The sequence below is a fragment of the Odocoileus virginianus genome, chromosome 7 (genome assembly GCF_023699985.2).
Source record: "Odocoileus virginianus isolate 20LAN1187 ecotype Illinois chromosome 7, Ovbor_1.2, whole genome shotgun sequence".
In the NCBI taxonomy this organism is placed as follows: Eukaryota; Metazoa; Chordata; class Mammalia; order Artiodactyla; family Cervidae; genus Odocoileus; species Odocoileus virginianus.
This window is the reverse complement of record NC_069680.1, coordinates 1,671,392-1,694,367: the sequence shown is the minus strand read 5'-3', so window position 1 is coordinate 1,694,367 and position 22,976 is coordinate 1,671,392. Positions and strand designations below refer to the sequence as shown.

Sequence of the window (22,976 nt, the reverse complement as noted above, 5' to 3'; positions counted from 1 at the left end):
CAGGAGGCAAGAGACTCGCAGACATGCAATGTGACAAGTGCAGTGATGGAGAGAGCAGAGGGTGTTTTGAGATATGGAGGAGTGGGTAGGTGGTGGGGGATGGTGGAACGGTGAGGTGGACCAGGAGAGAGAGTGGACCATGGTCAGAGTGGGGGCTGGAGAGGCTGTTCAGCTTCTCTCCCTAGGGCCTGTGGCCCTTCCCACCTGAAACTGTCACAAAGAAGGTGTGAATCCATCTCAGAGCCTTTGCCCTTTGCTGGACAACAGGCTCCACAAAGGAACAATAGCCATGTGTGGGATCACAGCGGCAGACCTCACACCTCATCCTGGAGGGGACCTGTTTTTAATGTCACAATGTCATGGACCTCTCAAATGCTAGTCTGATCTTTTGAATAGCCACAATCATCACCAAATATTTGCTGAATCCCACCTTTCTGCTAGACAGGCAGTAAACAGACATGGCCCTTGCGTCATGGAATGCATAATTTAATTGAGGAGATAAACATTAAATAATACTATGAACAATCAATTGATTAAAACTATGCTAAGTGCTAAGAAGAAAAACATGGATACAGTTATGAGGTGACTGAGAAAACACATCATGTCTTTGAAGAGGATCTTATGAATACATCAGTTCTTTTAATTGAATATCTATCTTATTTATCACAACCTATATGAGAGACATAAGAAGAACAATAACAATAGCTCCCATTTATTGGGTTTTAAGCTGCAAACTGACCTACCAAATCCTCATGGCCCTTCTCTGAAATAAGGACTCTCACTGTCTCTATTTTACAGTTGTGGAAAATAAGGCTCAGAGAGGTGGAGCCAGGGTCCTATGTAACTCTCTTTCAGTCTGTAGGTGGTGCTGGGGTAAGTGAGGGTGCCCTGATGCTGCAACAACTGTAGGGCCCTTGAGTCTCTGTAACCCCACAGGTGGGGACTCCTGTCTGGGATGTGGAGCGGATGAGGCAGGACAGCAGGGTACCTGGCCACCCCAGCCATTTCCTGGGGGAGGGCAGGACTGCAGGAGCCTCCTAAAAGTTGGAGGGTATTTACATCCCTCCTAGAGAATGGGGAATTGGGTAAACTGGGATGCTGAGAGGATAGTTTCTGAGCCTAGATGTCAGTTTCTAGTGTTCACACTGGTGGTCAGAGCCCGCCACCCTTTGTCTGTTTCTCCTGGAAGCCAGCCACAGCCACTGCATCAGAAGGTCTTGATGCCCTCTGAGCTCCAGGTTTTGCAGTTAACCTCATTGCTACACCTAGGTGAAGATGGGGGAGGGCAGGAGCCCTGGTCATCATTTATTCTGCCAGGAGCTCTTGGGTGGTGGCCCAGGGAGTGTGCCAGAGACTCTGTGAGAAGCCAGTGGCTGGTGGCCTTGGATCCTCCCTCCAGGCTTCCCTGCTCCAGATATCTTTCCTTCTCAGAGGCCCAGGGAATGCTGCCTGTCTGTACTGACTTGTGATTGAAGCCCCTCACCACAGGATTCCTAAGCTCGCCTCTTTGTTTCAAGCCTACAGGGGTTTGAAAGAAATGACGGATTCTGGGATACTTGTAGGAATCCGGGTACAAGAAGAGGTCCCTGGGCAATGCTCATCCCAGCAGGGGCTGGCATCCTGCTCTCCCCAGGGCCTGGCTTCTCTGGGAAGATATGCTAACCTCATGTCATTTCTGATGACTTGTATCTGAAATTTATTATATGATTATCAAAGTTCTAAAACAGAGGGTCCTGAACAGAATTTAACCTTTTCTTGATGGCTCATTGTCAACATTATGAATGTTCATTATCATACTCTGCTTTCTAGGCTTTCACCTCTTCGCTCCAAGTTCATGTATCAAATGTCACTGCTGACATGTGTGTGTTCCTAGATGCTTTCCCACCCACCTGTCTGTCACTTTGATGATTCTAATGTGCTGAGCCAGTGTAGCATAGTGGGTTAGCTTGTGGGCTTTGCAGTCAGACAGCCTGGGAAGTTACAACACCTCAATTATGCTACCTGGAAAACAGATATGGTGAGAGGTTGTTGTTGTTTTTTAAATAGACTTTATATTTTAGAGCAATTTTAGGTCCAGATAAAAATTGAGTAGAAAGCATGGAGTGTTCGCATATCGTCTCTACCCACCTTCCCTTATCCCATGCCCTAACCTTTCCCACCATCCATATCAACACTAGAGTGGTGGGAGTATTGATTTCAGAAAGCTGTTTTAAGGACTAAGTGAGATAATAATATATATAAAACATATAAAATACCAAATGCAGTGCCAGGCTTAATGCTCAGTATATGTAGTTATCATCATTGATAATAGTAAATGTGTATTAACCACAAGAACCAGTGATGATCACTAGGGTTCTAGGGATTAAAATGAGTGGCTCTTGTGCAAGGATCTGGGGGAAGTTATTTGCAGCATGGCCAGACAATTTCTCAGCCCTTCTCTATGTCCAGGAAGTGAGAGGTCTTACTGCCGCAGAAGTGGGGCAGGATCTCCACTTCTGGAGAAGTGGGGTAGAAGCTTTACTTCTGTCTTGAAGTAGCTTAGTGATGTGGACTGTGCTCAGCACATGCCTCTCCTGAGTCTAAGAATGGATCCCTTGATCCTCATAACAGTTCTCTCCCGACCCTCTATGTGTGTGCTATGAACCAGACTCTCTGTGGACTTATGAAAAAAAAACTTTACTATACAAGGTTTCGTGTGTGGGCTAGGTAGAAGGTGCCTAGAAACCAAGGTATGTCTTTAGTTTTGATCAAAGGAATGGCCGCTGAGAGGGTTCAGCACCATGGACAGCTCCCCAATCAGCCGCAGATCCTGGCTTGTCTGGGCTTTCTCACTCTTGCCACTTGCAGAACACACTGAGCCAATTAGACCTCTTCCTTGCCTGTAACATGGCAAAGCTCCATCTTTTTGCCTGTCTGGGAGGTAATTAAGGGTCTCCTGCCCTTGGGGCAGGAGACGTGTATGTGGAATGTATGTGGAGGGGAAGTGAGGGGCTGCAAATATTCTGGGGAGGCTGAGCTTGTGCCATTCCAGTCCCCCAAGCTCCCCTTTTCTTCTGAGAAACTCCTAAGGCCAAGACTCAGACAGAGCCTGGGCTGCTGTGAAGGGGATAGAGAGATAGTGGGTGAGGTCTTGGGTAAAAGAAATGGGCCCCATTTTCCCCTATGGACCAGGGGAGAGAAGACTGGGAATGTCCCAGGGCCTCAGTGATACCCTGTTGGCCTCCTTGGTGGACCACTGCTGCCATGGGCATCAATCAAGCATCTGTTCTGGCATTAGCTATCCTGCTGCATTGGCTGGGCCCTCAATTTCTCCCTGGGGAAGCTTAGACTAGCAAATCGATCACTTGTCCTGAGTGGAGGCCCCTCCTCGAGCACAGCTTAGATTCTGCTTGCCCAGTTCTGTGGTCCCTGTTCTTGGTTCTCTTTCCCCAAACCACACTGAGTCCTGCCTATACCTTTCCCAGGTCCTTATGAGGGAACAAACCAAAGAATATGCCCTCAGAGTCTAGGTAAACTTAACTGAGAAAAATGATATGAATGAAGGATGGCCTACACTCATGCATCCTTCAAAATATTCTAAAACCCACTCTGGCTCAAGGCAGGCCAGTGGAGGGCAGTGCATGATGTGGGGCTGACCTATCTGCAGAATGACTTCTGAGGTCTGGTTTTAGGCTGTGAGCCTGGACTGGCAGCCTATAACTAATTGCCCTGTGAAACACATTGCTGTGTCAGAAGCAGACCAATTTACCAAATGTCATTTTGCTAAAAGCCAATTTGCCCAAAGCCAATTCACTGAATGGCCAATTTGTCAAATGACCAATTCATCAAAATGACTTACTTTCTTTAACTACTTGGTGTGAGTTGACTGGTTTGCGTTTTGCATTTATGATGGTACTTTAAGGACTGATCCATTTGTCCCTGGCCACACTCCAGGTGTTTGAACTATGGTGAGTGCCTCCTGAGTCTCTTCCTTTGACTGCAGGGAGCCAGGGCAGGGAAAACCAATAGCCCCTGAAAGGCCTTTGTGAAGACAAATGGGGAACAATCCAACTAAAATGAAATTGGTAAAGGAAACAAAGAAATTTAGCAAACTGCCCTTTGGAGAACTGGCTGATCTGTGACTTGGCTTCTAGGCAAGTGACTCAGAGGGGGCAACTTAATGTCCTCGAGCCTCCTTTGGGGATGCTGGTAAGTGTCCCGATTTTTTAATATTTGGCTGCTTCTTTATGGGGCCGGTACGAGGCCTTTGTGCTTGATTTTAGAACCAGAAAAGGCCACACATCTTCCAAGCTTGCTTTCATCTCTGGACTTGGCAAACTGTATGCGTAGCGATCTTCATGTCCTCCGAGGCTGGAGAAAGTCCAGGCCTGTGTATAACACACGCGAAGGCTTGTGTATGATGTGTTTCTCCCTGTCATTTGACAAGTTTACTCATTTTTAAAAATAATTTTCTTTATATTTTTGGCTGCACTGGGTCTTCATCGCTGCACAGGTTTTTCTCTAGTTGTGGAGAGCGGGGGTTACTCTTTAGTTGTGCATGGGCGTCCATTGTGGTGGCTTCTCTTGCTGTGGGGCACAGGCTCTCGGGCACACAGGTTTCAGTAGTTGCAGCTCCTGGGCTCTAGGGTGCAGGCTCAACAGTTGTGGTGCACAAGCTTACTTGCTCCTGAGTTCCCACAAATTGAACACACTCACATAACCAACAGCAAACAGATCAAGAAGGAAAACATCATGAGCACCCAGAAGCCTCTTGCACCTCTTTCCAGTCATTAATCCCCCCGCATGGGGTAACCATGATCCTGCTCCCCACAGCATAGACTCATTTTGCCTATTTTTTCACTTTATATGAAAGGCACATGTGGTATCTAATCCTCACTATAACCCGGCAAGAGGGAGCTGTGCTAAACTCCCCTTTACACACAAACAACCAGATTCAGAGAGGTTGAGTAACTTCCCAAAGGTCACACAGATAGTAAATGGTGAAACTTGGGATCAAACCCAGCTTTGGAATCTGGCTCCAAAGTTCATGTTCTTCCCCCTGTGTCTCAAATCTTTCTCCTGCTGAAGCCCCAGCCTGTCTTTTTCCTCCTCCCGCCTCACTGTCCCCTGTGCCTGGACTGGGAATCTGTGAAGTCATTGGAACTAACTACTCAAAGATGTCTGGAACAAGAGCCTTATCTCCCCCAGTGCATCCCTGCTTAGGACTCAGCAACATGCCTGGGGCTTCCTGGGGGCTTGGTGCGTAGTGGTTGAGTACGGGGAAGAATTAAGGAGGGCTCACGTTGTGCTGGCCATCTTCATTTGCCTGATTGCCATTACTGTGTCCTTGCCGTGGCAGCTGGGACCTATGCCTGCTGGTCTGTTTCCTGCTTGTCCTGGAGCCACTCACTCCTGAATGGGACTCTAACCTCTGAGCAGTTTTCCTTGGCAGGGCTCTGTGGTTGCTTTGGTGGGGGGGGTGCCTCTCCTCTGATATCTCTGTTGTGGGAATTGATTGCAATGATGCTTGGTAGCTGCATAACAAACAGCCCAGTTCACAGAAGTGTTACCCAGGCTGGTTTTACAGCACCATGATCCAGGGCTGTTTAATGTCTCCTCTTAATGAGTTTTCTGCAACGTTAACTCAGCGGGGCTGGAGGGAGGGAGGAGCTGGCCACAGGAGGATGTGTGACTTCGGGGTGGTACGGTGGGCATGAGAGGGAAAGTCTCTCTCCTGTCAACAGTGCCTGGCATTGGTCACTCAGAGCTGCCCATTTCTTCTGGAGTGGCCCAGCCCCACCATCCATGGTGTCAGCCTCCACAATCACCTACAGGAGTTTGGACATCAGGAGTTCCCTGGGAAAATATTGGGTGCTCGATGCTTTAACAAATCTTAAGGCTTCGCAGAGCATGTGTGAGCTTTAATTCCATGAATGTTATCAGCATCTGAGGAGGAGGGGTGGAGAATGAGAAGGGGTCAGAGCTGGACCACCCAGCAATTAGTAGGGGTTGTTTTGAAGCCTTAGTGGCAACACAGTTGTCACCTACTGTGTGCCAGATAGTCTTCAGGATATGTTCATATGCCTTTGTCTATTTATCGTATAAGCTTATGTTACAGACCAGGAAATAGGTGCAAAGGGGCAGTCAGTTGATTCTGAGCTTGCTTTTGAATCCAGTTTGCCTGATTTTCCCCCCAGACCAGCTACTGCCTGGCCAGCACTTCATCCTCCTCTCAGTGAGGCTTTTTTGGGGCATACGAGTTTAGCTAGTGGCCCAGCAATTTATTCCAGCTGGCCTGACTCAGGCCCTCAGGGAAGCAGAGGAGAGGGGATCTGGGGAGCACACAGATTAGGGGAACTGGCCACTTAGTGCAGCCGGGACCCTTAGGAGGAGGCCCAGGTAGCTCCCAGGTGGGGTGGGGTGTCTTCCTTTGTTTTGACAACAGCAGAGGCGGTGGGGCCCAAGATCAAAGGAAACTAGACTGTGGATGGCAGGGCCAGTTCCACCTTCATCCTACCAGCAGCAGCAGCGTGCCCTTTGATCCTACTCCCTGGTCTCTTCTGCATTCTCCCCCCTTCCCTCAACCCAAACTTGACTTCTGGAGACAAAACAAATTCATCCATGTTGAGAATCAGCCCCAATAAGCTTTCAGTTTGCTCCTTCTAGGAGCAACTGAGATTTATGAGTGACAAAGTTCCAGTCCCTGCCTTGAGGCTGGAGTCAGGCAAGTGTCTGTCTACCTGTCTTTATCAGCAAATGTCTCTCAAGAACCTGCTTTCAATGTCACCTGGAGACAGGTGTGCACACATACCACATACCCACCAAGGGTAACTCTGGGGCACCTGAATGTTGTCCTTAGGCTGGGGAGACTGGACAGGGAGGGATAATTGCAGAATTAATTTCCCTCCTGGGTAAGAAGGGTAGGATTTGAGGGGAGACTTGAAGGACAGGCAGAGACAAAGGAGGGACCGGCTAGGTCCCAGGTGCACCTTAGATGTGGTTATGCACCTGCATCCCACAGGGGCACCATGAACCTTTCCTCTGGAATCCTCCTGTAGCAGGGACCTGGGGTGCTGAGCAGACCCCTGGGACTCTGTCTCCAGCCCCTTGCCTGAGCCCTGACCCGGAGCAGTGGCTCTTGACCTTCTCAAAGGAGTGAATTACTTCCTCTACGCCAATGCCCTCTTAGCAAGTGTCGCCCTGCCCCGACCTCAGCAGGGATGCAGGGAGGACAGTGGTACCAATGTCGTGGCTATCACTACCCTACCGCTGGTGAGCGCCTCCTCTGTTCCCTGTGAAGGTGGGCAGTGGCATGCCATAGGTGACAGGTCAGAGGCTGCTCGTCCCTCTCTCTACCCAGTGGGGGTGTTTGTGTCCAAGCCTCCCCCAACCCGGCACCCCAAAAAATAGGAATTGTCACCTCTGTTCCTGGCTATGAAATGCTGGCAGGCAGAGGGGCTATGACCCCTAGCCTTTAGCCCCAGCTAGGATAGGAACCTCTGGTGGCTCAGACAATAAAGAATCTGCCTGCAATGCAGGAGACCTGGGTTCAATCCCTGGGTTGGGAAGATCCCCTGGAGAAGGGCACAGCTACCCACTCCAGTATTCTCACCTGGAAAATTCCATGGACAGAGGAGCCTGGCAGGCTCTGGGGTCACACAGAGTTGGACACGATTGAGCATGCACGCACAGTATAGGGACAGCTTTAAACTTCCCCTGTCAGAGGCAGCACATTTCAAACTTTCATATTCATGTGAATCACTGGGGGTCTGGCTAACATGCAGATGGTCCGTCTTTCTGAGTCTCCCAGGTGGGAGATCAGCCCCTGTCCACTGCTGCTGGTCCAGGTGCCTGAGCCGTGGGCGCTGTCACCCGCCGAGGGGCCTCGGGTGGCCCCTTGCAGCAGCAGCAGCGTGAGGGAAGCTGCCCCGAGCTGGGCCCACCCGTGTGTCATTCCGTCCTCCCGACCCCTCGGGGAGGCTGATACTTTTGAAAGTGGAGACCAAGGTGCTGGGAACTAACCGCAGGTCGTGCCCTAGGTCACGCGGCAGGCTGGTGGCAGAGCCAGCCTTCAGCCTCACCCCTGCTCCCCGATTTCAAGTCCTAGAATTTTCAGCCCTGACTCTCCTCACACCTCCAGCCCCAAGGCCTGTAAAGACAATTAGCAGTGCCAGTCGACTGCCAGCCTCAATCAAGAGTACCACACACACACAGCCTCAGTTAAGCCCCATGGCCCCGTGATTATTCCCACTTTATGGAGGAGGAGACAGAGACTCCAGGGGTTAGGACGCTGGCGTGAGGTCTCTTAGTGGGTAGGTGCTCCGCCACCTTCGTCTGCTCCAAGGCTTAGGTCCTGAATCTGATAAAGGAGCCCTGTGCTAGGTGGCTTGGAGTAGTCAGGCTGCCCTGGTTTCCTCCAGGCTCCATATTGGGTGAGCTCAGGGTAACCAGTCAGACGAGAGGACAGGCCAGTTTGCCCAGAGACTCCACGCATCTTGACAGGCAGACCGAGCAGGCCTCGAGCTCTGCAGTGGGGCCGTCAGGGGACGGGCAGGAACCCAGGCCAAGTCTGGCTTTGATTTCCTCAGAGGCCAGGCTGCCGGCAGGACCCAATCTAGTTAGAGCGTGAAGGGGGATTAGCAGTGAGAACATGGGGTCTCAACCTTGGCTTCCCAGCCCCCGCCTCCCCAGCCCTGGCGGAGGCTGGAGGGATTGGCAGGAGGAGAGCGGCAGGAGCGAGGGCTTCTGGGAGGGTACCTGAGCCAGGGTGCGGGTCTGCTGCCCCCTTCTCTTCAGGGGAGGGGCCCAGCCCGGCTCCCTGGGGTGCCTGAGCCATGGTGTGGGCCTCCCTGAAGAGAAGGGACCCAGCTGGGCTCACTGGGGTGTCCCAGACTCCAGGAGGGTGCTATTAGCCGCAGCCTGCCTCTCTGGGCCCCTCATCTTGGGGGGTGGGGTTCAAGCAGGGGATGCTTGCACCCTGAGTTCGAGACCCACCCCCACCATGGACTCCAGGGATCCAGCTCCCCCTCCTCCTCTGGGTCCCACAAGAGTCACTCAGTCACCTTCCTCAGAGATTCCTCAACCCCTCTGCTTATGCAGCTGGGATCACCTCAGAGCCACGGAGGGTGGTGACCAGAGTTCTGTCACCACAGATGTGGGACAGGGCAGGTTGATTCTAACCCCAGCGGCCACAGGTGCTTCTCCAGCGCAACTCCGCCACCCCCACTTCAGACCTCTCCGTAGCTGGGTGCCAGGCAGAGAAGGGACAACCATACCCTGTATCCGGGAAGAGGTTTGGTCCCACAAGGTTGACACAGAGCCAGCCATCCTGCCCCAGGTCCCTGCTTTCCCCTCTCAGCCCCAAGGCCTGTCCTAACTCCTTGTTTAGTCAGGAAAATGCAGAGGGATTGCTGCAAGAGACTCACGGAGGGCACCACTTTGTTCAGCTAAATGTTACTGAGCACCGGCAGTGCACTACGTCTAGGGAGGGATACACGGTCTGGAGCCAGAGATTGGAGGCTAAATAAAAAAAAAAAAAAAAATCAATATTTTATTACACTCATTACACAAATATTTCATTATAAGCCTGGATTTGTGCTGAAAAGGAAAATCACAGGGGCCTTGGGAACCTGTAGCAGAGGGAGCTATGAAGGGAGGTGTCTGTAGACTGAGATATGAAGGGTGAATAGGAGTTACCAGGGGGAGAGTGGAGGGAGAATAGTTTTGGCAGAGGGAAAGGAAGGGCAGAGGTCCTGTGGCAGAAGCGATCTGAGGGGACGGCAGCCTCTGTCAGAGCACCCAGTGCCTGTCACATCAGATCCTACAAGGTAGGTGCCACGTCTTACCCCCATTTTGCAGATGAGAACCTTGGCCTCTCAGTGTGTGCTTCCTGGGAGCTTGTCAGAGGTCTAGGACCCCATTCTTACCTGTAGACCGGTCCCTGGTCTGCTTGCTGCGTCCTTGCTCTGCATCTGATTCTTGCTGTCTGGCCTGAGGCCGCCTTCTGAGCCGCTGTCTGCCCTGTGGCTGTGTGCCCTGGGCCTCCTGTGGCCAGGATCGGGCCACCAGCCGCTCCGGGTTTTGGTTTCTCCTCCCAGCTGCAGAGCACCCCCTCTTCCAGGATGGCCCCCCTCAGTATACCGCATCCTGCCCCGACACACCCGGGGCCATGCGTGCACCTCACTTCAGGGGCTCTGATGAGGGCACCGAGAGAGGAGAATGGGAGCAACAACGACCAAGTTTCAGGGAGAACAAGGGGGCTCTGGACCTGGGGAAATACGATGAGGAAAGTCGTAGGTGGGACCTTTGGAGTTTGCGTGCCAACGTGGTGAAAATGGAGATGAGGAACTTTATTTCACAGAGGCTTGGGAAAGACAAGATAGTTGTTGACCAGATAGGGGGTCCGCTGGGTCTAAAAAGTAAAGAGTTTTGGGTTTGCCAAATGGCTGAGCAGGCATCCAAGTCCAGGGATGGCTTCTGGCGCCCCCTAGTGACTAGTGAGAAAATTGGAAACAACAGAACCTTAGCAAAGAGATTGGGGGGCCGTGCTTCAGTTGGGACAAAGCCAGCATTTCTTAAAAACTGCCAAATGGAGGGACTCCAACAGAAGAAATACATGAACTCTCTTCTTCAAAGCCCTGTGGGGTAGATAGTTTAACTCTCATACTACAAATAGGGTAACTGAAGCTCTCAGCTGTGTAGCTTCCGGGGCCCTCAGGCAGAAGCAGGAGCTGCATTTAGATCCTTCCATGGTAGAGTTTGGGGTCTCTGCTGTCAGCACCCTGCGTGTCCTCAACTCTCCAAGCCTCGGCTGTTTCCCTGTGGTCTAGACCCTAGACTCTTCCAGGGTCTCAAATTCAGTTTCCTTTACTCTTTTTAATAGCATGAGCACCATACCCACATCCACCCCTGGACTTTCACCTCATTCAGTGGCACCTGATAACCATTGGGGGCAGCATCTTTTCTCTATAAGCTTTGGTGCCCCAGAGCCATGTCTAAAAGGCCATCGGATCACACCCCTCTCTGGTGCAACTGTCACCTCCTCTGTTTGGCAAGGCTTTTTCCTTTCAACACCCTCCACATACCCGCTCCTGCTCCCAGCTGTTCCCAGATCGAGCCAGGCTCATGCCTCCTGCCTTTGACAGACCGTTCCTGTCCCTCCCGTCCCCACTTAGCTCCTGGTGTGCATCCTTACAGAATTGCTCTGCCCGAGTCATACTTTGATGCAATGCTACTCTAAGAAACACACATGAAACCCATTTATTATATGGATCTAACATTATTGATTAGGACACTCAGTCATTTTTTACAAAAACCCCTGGAGAAATTGTTGTCGCATCTTAGTGCCCCAAACAGCTATTACTCCTGAGAAATAGGTTCTTTTGAGTTTATACATGTATCGAGGATGCAATTAACCGACCAGTTTTCCCTTTACACATGGGCTCTCAGAAAGCTTCACACCCACCCTCAGTCCCGACCCAGCAGCTATATGGGTCATGTGATGTTGCATGCTCGGTGCATTGATTTGTCTTCTCTTTGCCCTACTTTTTACTTCTGCACTCTTGCTGTTTTATAAATCCCTATAAGCCACCTGCAAGCCTTTCTGGAACAAGGTTGGCCTAAATCAATACACTGATCAATACAAATAAAAAAACCTTCCTTGCAGGGCTGTAGTGAGGATTAAATGGAATAATGGTGGGGAGTTCAGCCCAGAGTCCCCTGCCAGGCTTGGCTGAAGGGTGAATTGCTAGCTGGGACAGAGACAGGCAGCTTAGATGAAGCCGGACACAGCTGAGATGTAGTTATGGAGGAGAAAGAGGAGAGTCTGTGTTACAGGCTTGAGACGCCTTCTTTCAAGGAGAGAGTGAGCAGGGACATGGGGTGTGATGGTGACAAAGCCCTTTGAGACCACAGGTGCTTGGGGTGGGTTAGGCGGCTGGGGGACAGGAGGGGCCGGGGTTTGGGGAGAAGCGAGCTCAGAGATGTCGGCTCACACCCTGTCTGGGGGCAGAGTTTTAGGGGCAGCTGTTCCCCAACTTTGCACACAAGGAAACTAGGGCTCAGGAGGAAAAAGGGTAGACCCACAGACGCAAAGCCAGGAAGTGGGGAGATGGGATTCGAACCAGTCTTTCGAGGTCAGGGCCCCGTGCACTCTGCTTTGGCGCTTCTGTTTCATTGTCTCAGCCAGAAAAACTCAGGCTAAGGGGAGTGGTTCCCACAGCTTAGGGAATTCCCAATGGGGAGCCCTGTGGGCTGTGTTCTCGGGGCTCAAGGTAAACCCTGAGGCTCATGGGGTGAATGGCTAAAAGGAAGGAAGTGGTCAAAGCCCCATGGGTCTAGCCCAGGAGGAGGGTCCGAGGTCTGCCGAACTGTCTGACATAGGGTCCTGAGTTGGGACCAGCAGCCCAGGCCACCAGAGATTGTCAGAGATCGGCTGCAGCGCATGGGGAGGCTCTGGGACCTGACTGCTAGGTTCAGCTTCTGGAGCACTCCCCCTACCCCCACCCCCAGTTTTTGTCCCTTAAAGAAGCTGCATAACTTCTCTGAGCCTCCCTTTCCCACTTACTGCAATGGGGATGGTGATAGTATTTGCCCCACACTGTAATGTGCTGGGCGGGGCAGGGGTTGGGGGCAGTTGTTATCCCCACTGTGGGAAGCAAAGGGACATTTATAAAAGTCTGCAGTGAGGACTGGGAGAGGGAGGAGAGGCAAGTGGACAGGAACCCGAGGCCGAGTCCTGCCAGGGAGGGGAAGCTGGTTTGCTAAGTCCCCGCTGTGCCTCCTCCCTCACTTCAGGATGTTAATAAGGGGGAGGTGATGAAGTCCTGGGTGGTCCCTGCCCTCCACACCTCAGGGCTAGGATGCAGTCCTGTGTTCCCTAGGTGGGCATGCTTAGTCCCCAGGGTGGGCCCAGGCTTAGTAGCAGCCCTGGTCCTCGCCGACCGCGAGACCACAGCACCTGGAGTCAGCTCCAGCCTGGAGTTCATGATCAAGGTGGGCTCCCTACTGCTGGGTTATCTGGGATCCAGCTGTGCCTTCTTCTGGTACCTCAGTTCCTGCTCAGCAAAACACACAGTGAGCTATGAGAAGACTCGCTACAGATCTGGGGCGGCCAGGGGCTCTGTCAAGAGGCCCCTGCTCTTTCCTTTGCAGCCCTGGAGGAGGCCTCGGGGCCAAGCTGACCCCCACGGATCTGACGTAAAGGGTTGGGGGCTGGTGGAGCGGATCTCTGACCACTGCCCCAGGCTGCACCCTCCAGCTGCAAATCCTCTGCCCAGAGAAGGGGCAGTGGTGGGGTCCTGAGCTCCGACTCGTTCATTCATTCATTTGACAAATGTTTGCCAGTGATCTTTGTGTGCTGAGCACTGTCCCAGGTGCCAGGACACAGCTCCATCTGGTCCGGGTACCGTCTGGCTCGCTTGACCTCCCTGGCTCTTCAGACTGCTCTGGAGAAATGTTTCTGATTATTTTTTTCTCCCTCTGGCTTTGTCCTCACAGGGACCTAAGTGAGAACACCATCCAGGCCATCCCCAGAAAGGCTTTCCGTGGAGCTACAGATCTCAAAAATTTGTGAGTATAGGCCTGAGAGGGAAGGGGGCTTTGGAGCTGCAGGGCCACCCCTGGCAGCATCCTGATGGGTCTTCCTGAGCCCTGTGGTCCAGGCAACCAGGGAGCCGGTCTGGGCTCTGAGATGGCTCTTGCCAGCATGGTCTTATGGAACAATCTAGGGTGGGAGAAAGCATTTCAGCAGCCTTGGGGGACCCAGTTGAAAGGAGTGTCATCAATGGTGGGATTCTTGTTCCATTGAAATGAACAGTCTCCGTGCCCTTGCCCTTCAGTGGGTGGGGAGAGCTGGGTTTGACTGTTTCCTTTTTCTTGGCAGGTCCAAATTGTATAAGCTGTTGCAAGTCAGTTAATTTCACCAAGCCTCTATATGTTGTTCTGCAAAACGGGGGCATCATTATTTATGTCACAAGCTTGCTCTGAGTTTGAAATGAGATCTGGAAATGAATACACTGTTGAATGCTGTGTAAATGTAATGGCTTATTTCTATTATTCGTATTTATTCTAGTCCAAGCTTATACTCCAGCCCACCCCAGGTCTGACTGCCGTAGTGATGGCAAATGCCTGGCATGCTTATCACCTTCCTCCTAGTCCCCGTTCCTGTAGTAGACATTGGTAATCGGTCACTGCATTCTTCCACAAGGAGCCCAATCACAGCTTCAGTGTATCCTGGAAGCAGCACTCCAGGTAGCTTCCTCAAGTCGGTCTCACTTGGCCCTCAGGCTGAAATCTGTTTGGCAGCTCTGGCTGCGACGGCCCCTATGGTAGACTCTCATTTTACAGCTTCCAGCACCCTCTAGGTGGTCTCTAAAGTGGAGGGGTACCTGCTCCCCAGGAGATGTGCAAGGTTGGGTAGAGGAATATAATATAACTTGCTTATACTTACTGTTTTAAAAATAAGAAAGACTTTAAGCTTTTTATTAACGGTTACCAATCGGATCACTGTGTGTTTACTGGACAAATGATTGGGGTCAGGCCTCTGTGTTTGGAACTAGTGGAGTGCTGGGTGGAATGCTGGGTCATCCCTGCTATAGGTAACGTGCCACCCTCTCTACCATGTTCCTTTGCTTCACAGACAGCTGGATAAGAACCAGATTGGGTGCATTGAGGAAGGAGCTTTCCGGGCTCTGCGGGGGTTGGAGGTGCTGTAAGTAAAGCCTAGGAAGGGAGGCGAAGGCAGGAGAGCCAAGCTGACCCAGGCCTCAGGGGCCCAGCAGCTGCACGAAAGGCGAGGGTACCGGGAGGTGGGCTCTAGGTCCAGGACTTGCTGCCCGAGGACAGAAGGGCTCGTGCTCCTGGGATCCTGCCTGTGGCCGTGTGACCCGGGCTTAAACTGCTTGTGATGAAGCCCTAGCGTGAGTGGCTTTGTCTCTCCAGAGTTTCTAACACACGAGGCTGGAATGCCCCCTCTTCCTCGCTCTGTCTGCGTGAGCCCCACGCTTTCCAAGCCAGCCAGAGCCTGCACCCAGCCTCCCCTCCTGGCTCCCCGTCCCCTGTCCTACCAGCCTCAGAGTCTATGGCACAGTTGTCTCTTCGTCATTGTCCCAGCTCAGGGTTCCCCCCTGAGGTTGGCTTTCTGGCATAGCCCCCGGGTCCAGCCCAGCTGGGCCCTCTCGGGTGGACTGTGGGTGCCCTGTGAGAGAGAAGCCAGGTCCCCCCGCTTCCCGTGCAGCTTCCTGCTGGACCGATGCTAAGTGACCTTGGTTCCCCCCCACTCAGGACCCTGAACAACAATAACATCACCACCATCCCGGTGTCCAGCTTCAACCACATGCCCAAGCTGCGGACCTTGTGAGTCAGCCCGAGGCGCCCGAGAGCACAGCGCCCAGTTGGGAAGGTGTTGGGGCTCGGGGTGGGGGTGGGGAGAACTTGGCCTCCTCTGCGACCCCAGAGGTCACCCCAGGGCGGGGGCTGAGTGGGGCTGGAGAAGGGGGAGTGATCTAAAAGGGAAGGACGTTGAATGCCTTTTATGTTTGATGTTTCCCTTGGACGGCAGATAATTTGTTTTTGTGTTTGAAGGTGAGTTAAGTGATTCGAGGGGAGGGTGTCTGTGAGCTCAGTGAGCGTGTGACTGACTGGAGTGCCGGGGCTCGACCCCCTACCCCTGCTGAGCGGAGGGGCTCCGCCCCAATGTTTCCAGGGGCTGGGGACCCAGGTGGGTTGTGAGCCTCCCTGTCCCCGCCCATCCCCTGCAGCCGCCTGCACTCCAACCACCTGTTCTGTGACTGCCACCTGGCCTGGCTCTCCCAGTGGCTGAGGCAACGGCCAACCATCGGGCTCTTCACCCAGTGCTCGGGCCCTGCTGGCCTGCGTGGGCTCAACGTGGCCGAGGTCCAGAAGAGTGAGTTCAGCTGCTCAGGTGGGTGCCGGCCCTGCTGGGGCTCTCGGATCCCCATCGCCTGCCCATTCTGCCCACATCCTGTTCCCACTCATGGCCTCCTGTCACCATGCATTCACATCTGGGCCACCAAGACCCCTGTCCTCATCCGTGGATGCCTCTTGGACCACACACCATCTCCTACGCTCACCCACTCTCTGCTGTCCAGACTCATTGCCTCCTGTCCTCAATCACCTCTGTCTCCTGCCTCAGCCATTACCTCCTGCTCTCACCCATTGCCTTTGTCTCTACACATCACCTCTTGCCTCCACTGCATTTCCCCTCCAGTCCCGTACCCTCAGTTCTTTCCTGTTGCCTACCCATTGTCCCTCTGTCCCATCCCTTCTACTCAGTGCCACCCTTTTGCTTCTACCTAATGCTGCCAGCCCATTCCTCCCTCCCCTTCCCTCTAGCCCCTCAACTCCTACCCCTCACTTCCTCCACTCCTTGCCCCCTCCTATTCCCACCTCTCCCTTCCCTCATTGTGCTACCTTGAAAAGTCATTGAATTGGGCCTTCTAGCCTTGGTTCCGGAGAAAGCAATGGCACCCCACTCCAGTACTCTTGCCTGGAAAATCCCATGGACGGAGGCGCCTGGTGGGCTGCAGTCCATGGGGTCGCTAAGAGTAGGACATGATTGAGTGACTTCACTTTCAGTTGTCACTTTCATGAATTGGAGAAGGAAATGGCAACCCACTCCAGTGTTCTTGCCTGGAGAATCCCAGGGACGGTGGAGCCTGGTGGGCTGCCGTCTATGGGGTCGCACAGAGTCGTACATGACTGAAGCGACTTAGCAGCAGCAGCAGCAGCCTTGGTTCGAGGCAAGACAGACTCCAGAGCCTGTACCTCCATCTTCCACCTGGGACCCTGTGAGGGCCTCCTTTCCGGTCACCCTACCTCCTGTCTGGTCCTTCCAATCTCCACACTGCAGCCAGAAAAATCTAGAGGGACTGACAAATCTGGACTGGTTGCTGTTGCTTCGTCCTCACCTGGCCTCCCGGTGCTCCTGGTAGAGTCCAAGCTGGCCTCCAGCTCGTCAAGGCTGGGCCGGGTCACCTCTGCCTCCGCTACCTAGTGGCTTCCTCACTCTTCCGTCCCAGTGGGCTCATCTCTGCCCTTCCCGGGAGCAGGTGCCTCCCACTTGGCCTTCTGGAAGGCTGTTCCCCTGCTGGGTATACCGTCCCCGCCTTGCCGCCCCCGCCTGGTCCTCACCCTGCAGAGCCCCAGATGGGACTTCCCATGGACTGGTTGCAAGGTCAATGAGCACATGGGCACATGTGCCATATTCTCTGGCCATTTCTTAGCACTTTGCTCACACTTGACACAGAGATAGATGCTCAGGGAATGTTCGCTGAGTAAGTGACCAGCTCACAGATTCATGGCAGAGGATCAGATGCTGCCCATTTCTCCCGAGCCTGTGGACCCAAGCCCACCAGTCACACAGAGGTTGGCTTCCTCTCCTCAGCATGAGGATGCTGGGGATGGGGTGGGGTGGCTGTCTCCTCCTCCTCAGCGCCGGTGCCCCTGTGCTCAGGGCTGCCGTGTGTGTGAGACACGACCCTGCAGCTCTGGGCTGGGGGTGTGCGTGTGTTAGGCAAAACACAGGGCTGAGAATAGCCAAGCAGTTTCCGTCATGATATCCCAAAGTTGGAGATCACCCGCATGTCCACCAGCATGAGATTGAATTAGCCAGTGATGACAGAGCCATACAGTAGACTATGACTCAGCAACGAAAAAGAAAAAACTGTGTACTCATACAGTACAATGGGCGAATCTCAAAAATTTTACCTTGAGTGAAAAGAAACCAGAGGTAAGAGAGCCTATGGTCTGGTTTCACTCAGGTCCACAGACAAGCAGAACAAATCTTTGGTGAGAGATCTCAGAACACTGGCTACCTCGGGGAAGGAGCATGAGGGAAAATTCTTAAGTGATAGAAATATTCCATGATGAGGGGGTGATCCTGTGACTGTATCCATATGTGGGAATTGGATCAACTCTACACTTAAGACGGTACACTCGGTATAAGTGATACATCAGTATTAAAAGACATGGGCCCTTCATCAGACACTGGGCTTCACCCTGAATGCACCTCTCATTAGCGGTGTCACTTCCACAGGTTAATATCGAGGACTCCATTCTCTCACCTGGAAAGTGGCCACAATGATATCATGCTCTTTGCAGGGTTCTGCAGTAGGAGTCAATGAGATGTTACATGCACAGCCCTTATCACAACATGTGGCACAGCGTATACACGGGATAAATATGCCCTTCTTATATTCAAGCCAGAAGTGTCCAGTGACTTGGACTAGAACCCAGAGCTTCAGAACCGAGGCCAGGATTTCTTAGTGTGCAATTCACATTTTCGTGCAGCACAGTTAGGTTCAGATTCAAGTTCAGCAAACACCGGATGCTGTTTCCGCAGGCCAGGGGGAGGCGGGGCGCGTGCCCTCCTGCACCCTCTCCTCCGGCTCCTGTCCAGCCATGTGCGCCTGCAGCAACGGCATTGTGGACTGTCGTGGCAAAGGCCTGACCGCCATCCCTGCCAACCTGCCCGAGACCATGACAGAGATGTGAGTACAGGCAGGGCCGGCCAGGCTCTGGTGGTCCAGGGAGGAGCCAGAGCGGGCCCTACCCCAAGGCCCCTCTACACTTTGCCTCAGTTGGGCTGAGCTCTCTGCCCACGGCTGGCACTCTGGAAGGTTGGGGAGGGGTGTCCCTCTGTGGTCCATCTGTCCAGCCCGGCTGGGCCAGTCTGCTAGAATTGGTTTCTTGGTATTAACATCTTACATGAGCCCCGTTCAGTCATGCCAGCTTGGGATAGTGGCACTCAAAACCAGTTCCTTTTCTCTGCCTGTGACAGCCCTCCTACTCCAGACGAGGATGGGAGCAAGGACTGATGGGTAAAGGGCCTGGTTTCATTGACAATTTGGGTGAAGTGACCTGCCCTTGACCTTCTTCTGTGTTTTCTTTCTGCAGCCGCCTGGAGCTCAACGGGATCAAGTCCATCCCCCCAGGGGCCTTCTCTCCCTACAGAAAGCTGCGGAGAATGTGAGTGCCTTCTGCTGTTTCCTGGGGGTCAGCATGGGGCAGAGCCCAGACCAGGCATGCCAGTGCCCCGGGACAGGTGCTGACTCTGCCTCCCATGGCTGTGCCTAGGGCCAAGCCATCACCTGGCTTTCCTCCCAGGCTCATCTGTGATGTGGGGATGGTGGTGGGGCCACCTCCTTGAAGGGTTGTCACGAGGCCTAAAGAGGATGCTGAGTCCGAGTCTGGCACATGACCAGAACTGACTGTCATCCTCCCATTTCAGCTTGGGCACCAATAGGAGCAACTGAGGCTGTGAGGAGTGTGTGTAGGGGATAGCTGGGTTGCCCTCCTGTGCATGGTCCTTGGATGGATAGGAGAACTGGCCCTTCTCTTTCCTAATTTCAAAGAAACCTCTGCCCTCCTATGGTATCTGGGAGGCAGGGGGCAGGCAGGGCTCAGTGGCCATTGAGGGATTCAGCCACTCTCTCTCCTCTGCTCACCTTGCAGAGACTTGAGCAACAACCAGATCTCGGAGATTGCGCCTGATGCCTTCCAGGGCCTCCGGTCCCTGAACTCACTGTGAGTAGCAGTGCCAAGGCTCTGCAGTGGTCCATGGCATCGCCCCAGGGCACCTCTGGTGGGTGTGAGAGAAGGAACGTGTCGCCACCCACCCAGCCTCAGTGGGTCTCGCTCTGGCTGCAGTGTCCAGGGTTGTTGTGCTCAGCTTTCCCTTCCTCTTTGTGGACCCTCTGCAGCTGGGAGGGGGAGGAGGGAATCAAGGGCTGAGTGCATGGAAAAGCTAGGCAGAGCTGTTGCCCCTGGCAACAGTGACGCTCTTGCTTTAGCAACGAGGATTTTCCCAGCATTCTTTGTGGCAGTCATCTGGCTCAGTCCAGCCTTCATGTTGGCCCTGCCTCCACACAGAGGCCCAGTACTCTGTTCTCCTAAGCATTCCCTGGGTTAGGGAATGGCAGCAACCACCAGCTCTAGTTGTGAAATCTGTCACAGCTTATAACTTTTGTCCCAGACATGCTCTGATCTTAGGCTGTGGTGGGTGATGGTGAAGACCATGTTTCCTGCCTACCTGCTCCCTAACCCTGTCCAGTATTTCCCTTCCCTCAACAGTTTATTGGGGACCCATCAATCTACAAAACACTGTGTGGCATCAAAAATTAGTCTAGGAGATGTTGCTTCATCTCTCTTTTTCCAAGAACTCTTTCTTGCACTCCCAGGTTCACCAAGCCTCTCACTCTCTGAGGTCCCATGGTGCATTGTCTCCAGCGAGTGAACTCAGGGTGCCCTATAGTGAAGCAAGCTCCTGTTGATGGGGGCTATTCATCACTCTTGGAAATGAGTGGGGATTAGTTCCTTGGCAGCACTGGACACATGCTTGGCATTGATTTGGGGCCTGGGAAGTGGAACAGAATGGAACTCCCTCCAGGGTACTACAGGAGGCTGTCAGCTCAGTGCCTTCCACGTGCACCCTCTTCTCTTGGGAAAGAATCCAAGGTAGTGGGTGGGGCCATTGTGAAGTCGCAGAAAGTTGTGCAGTGTGCAACCTGCACAGCTGTACTTGACAGCCTAGTGATGGGTCACTATCACTGGCTGAGGAGATCAGATCCTGAAGATGGCCGCTAAAATGCAGAGTCTTTTTCAGAAAAGTGAATAAATCTCCTAAATTGGAACATGACATCTAACCCATCCAAGTGGGTTCCTGTCACGCCTCCTCACCATATAGGAACTTTCATGCTGAGGTCATGCAAAAAGACCCCTTTGATAATGTCTACCTTGCAGGCCCTGACCTGGTCTCCCTGCCTCAACTCCCACCCATTCCACTCCCCACACAGCAGTTGGAGGGATCTTTCCAAATCAGATCATGTCTCAGAGTCCTCCTGGTGCTGGCTGGCTGAGATTCAAGCTACTGTCCACTTTGTTTCCTGCACCCAAACCGTAGTGAAGCTGTCTGCTCGGGCCAGCCTGGAACCTACTTAGCTCCCACTGTGCCCTCCCCCAAGAGAGATCTCAAAGAGAGAGCACACTGTTTTTACTCAGATGGAGTGTTTCCAGGAGTGGCTGGAGGGGTGGGGGTGGGGGGGTGCAGCTTGTGAAATTGGAGTGAAACACACCCCCCCACTCCAGATCTCCATGACACTTCCAACGTCTGTCTGACCCCATTCCTGCCTGCATGTCTTTTTTGAACATTTTCATTTTTTTCTGATTATATGTATATTTCATGTTCCATGAAGGAAATTTTGTAAATTCTAAAGCATAAAACAACCCACTTGCAATCCTGCCACCAGATCAAAGTCCAGCTGACACTTTGGTCTGTTTCCTTCTTGTGATAATGTTTTATCGGTGCTGGAAAGTGTCGCTTGACGTGCTGGAGCTTATACCATATGTGCTGTCTGGGATCCCAGTTTTTGCCTGTAATTCTCTGAAAAGATGATTTTTCCTGCCCTTGGGATTTTCTTCTCTGAACAATCTCCCTTCGGATCCCTAAGCAGGTTAATTTCCCATGAGCTTCCCCAGGAGGGCCCTTTTGCAGGCTTCCATGGGATCCGTGCTTGAGGGCAGAGAGTGAGTGAGTGGGTGCTCTTGAAGTGGTGGGGGTCATGGCTGCCTCTAGCCTATAGGTCACCTTTGCACTGATTAGGGACCATGACCCCTTCCCGGTGCACTTTACTGCCATCTACTGGCCACTGTTAGAACAAGCCTACACCAGTGGGACCAGCAGTGTGAAAGGCTTAGGGCAGGGCTTGGAGAGCTGTGCAGGGCAGTCCTCTAACTCTCCCTTTCCACTGCCTTCTTTCCAGGGTCCTATATGGGAACAAGATCACAGACCTCCCCCGGGGCGTGTTTGGAGGCCTGTTCACCCTACAGCTCCTGTAAGGACCTGAATGCCAGTGACCTTGGGTGGGACCCATAGAGGGGGGCAGTATTCCTCCGGCCTCTCAGCCTGGCCCTTCAGCCTCTTTGGGGTGTGGGACTCACTGGAGGCAAGGAGCTTGGGAGACAGCAGACCTGGCAGGGCTGTGAGGGGCCAGAGAGGTGGATTCAGAGCTGATCGCAGGATGCCTGAGTGGAGAGGTCCATGAGATGCAGCCTTTGCTCCTGAATGCTCACTGTGGCTGGGGATGGAGTTGTCTCCTGCGGGGGACACCCAGGCCCAGGCCAGGCTCTTTGAACCATGAGCGTTCAGGCAAGGTTCTCTCCCAGGACCTGAGAAGCACACAAGTCAGACACTTCCTCTCAGCTGCCTGGGAAACCCAGCAGAAGGGGAAACAGAGGATCCCCCAAATGCCTTTGGGAGGTGGCCTGGCCACTGTGCTCATGGCTGTCCCGGAATCCCATGGGGCAGGCACCTCTAGCAGTCCCTTGAAAGAGAGACCCATGGGGGCTAAATGGTCCCTGTGCATAGAGAAGGCAGCCGGAGTTCTCAGCTCCTCTGCATGGAGCGGACATCCAGAGGGCAGATCCCCTGTGCCTGCTCCCGTGGACTCCTTCCTGACGTAACACATGGTCGGTGCCTAGGAAGGAGCCCGAGACATGATGCGTCCACTTCTCTCACCACCTGCCTGGCTCTGCCCACAGGCTCCTGAATGCCAACAAGATCAACTGCATCCGGCTCGACGCCTTCCAGGATCTGCAGAACCTCTCACTGCTCTCGCTGTATGACAACAAGATCCAGAGTCTCGCTAAGGGCACCTTCACCTCTCTGCGGGCCATCCAGACCCTGTGAGTGCCCTCTTGCCCCTCCCACACCCCAGCAGGTGGACCTCGGGGAGATAAGAGCCTCTAGGTATAGGCAGGTGTCTAGTGAAGGTCAGATTCTGGCTTAGACAACCCTGGATTCAAATTCCAACTATGGCTCTTGGCTGTGTGGCCCTAAGCAAATTAGTTAGCTTCTCTGGGGCTCAGTTTACTCATTCAAAGAATGAGAACTTCATCTTCACAGGGTTGTTATGAGATTAAAAGAGATGTTTGTATGGAGCTTAGCTTACTGCAAATGCTTCTTAAATGCTGGCTACAAT

General features: G+C 53.0%; 1 protein-coding gene across 1 annotated transcript in view; it reads left to right on the top strand.

Moving 5' to 3' along the window:
- SLIT1 (slit guidance ligand 1) overlaps positions 1-22,976 on the top strand; it is a 167,384-nt gene that overhangs the window by 93,384 nt on the left and 51,024 nt on the right. The window contains exons 5-13 of the mRNA XM_070469966.1: positions 13,477-13,548; positions 14,618-14,689; positions 15,262-15,333; positions 15,738-15,901; positions 18,341-18,488; positions 18,895-18,966; positions 19,453-19,524; positions 21,759-21,830; positions 22,537-22,680. Coding sequence (XP_070326067.1) covers positions 13,477-13,548; positions 14,618-14,689; positions 15,262-15,333; positions 15,738-15,901; positions 18,341-18,488; positions 18,895-18,966; positions 19,453-19,524; positions 21,759-21,830; positions 22,537-22,680 — 888 coding nt within the window. The remainder of the gene's footprint in view (positions 1-13,476; positions 13,549-14,617; positions 14,690-15,261; positions 15,334-15,737; positions 15,902-18,340; positions 18,489-18,894; positions 18,967-19,452; positions 19,525-21,758; positions 21,831-22,536; positions 22,681-22,976) is intronic.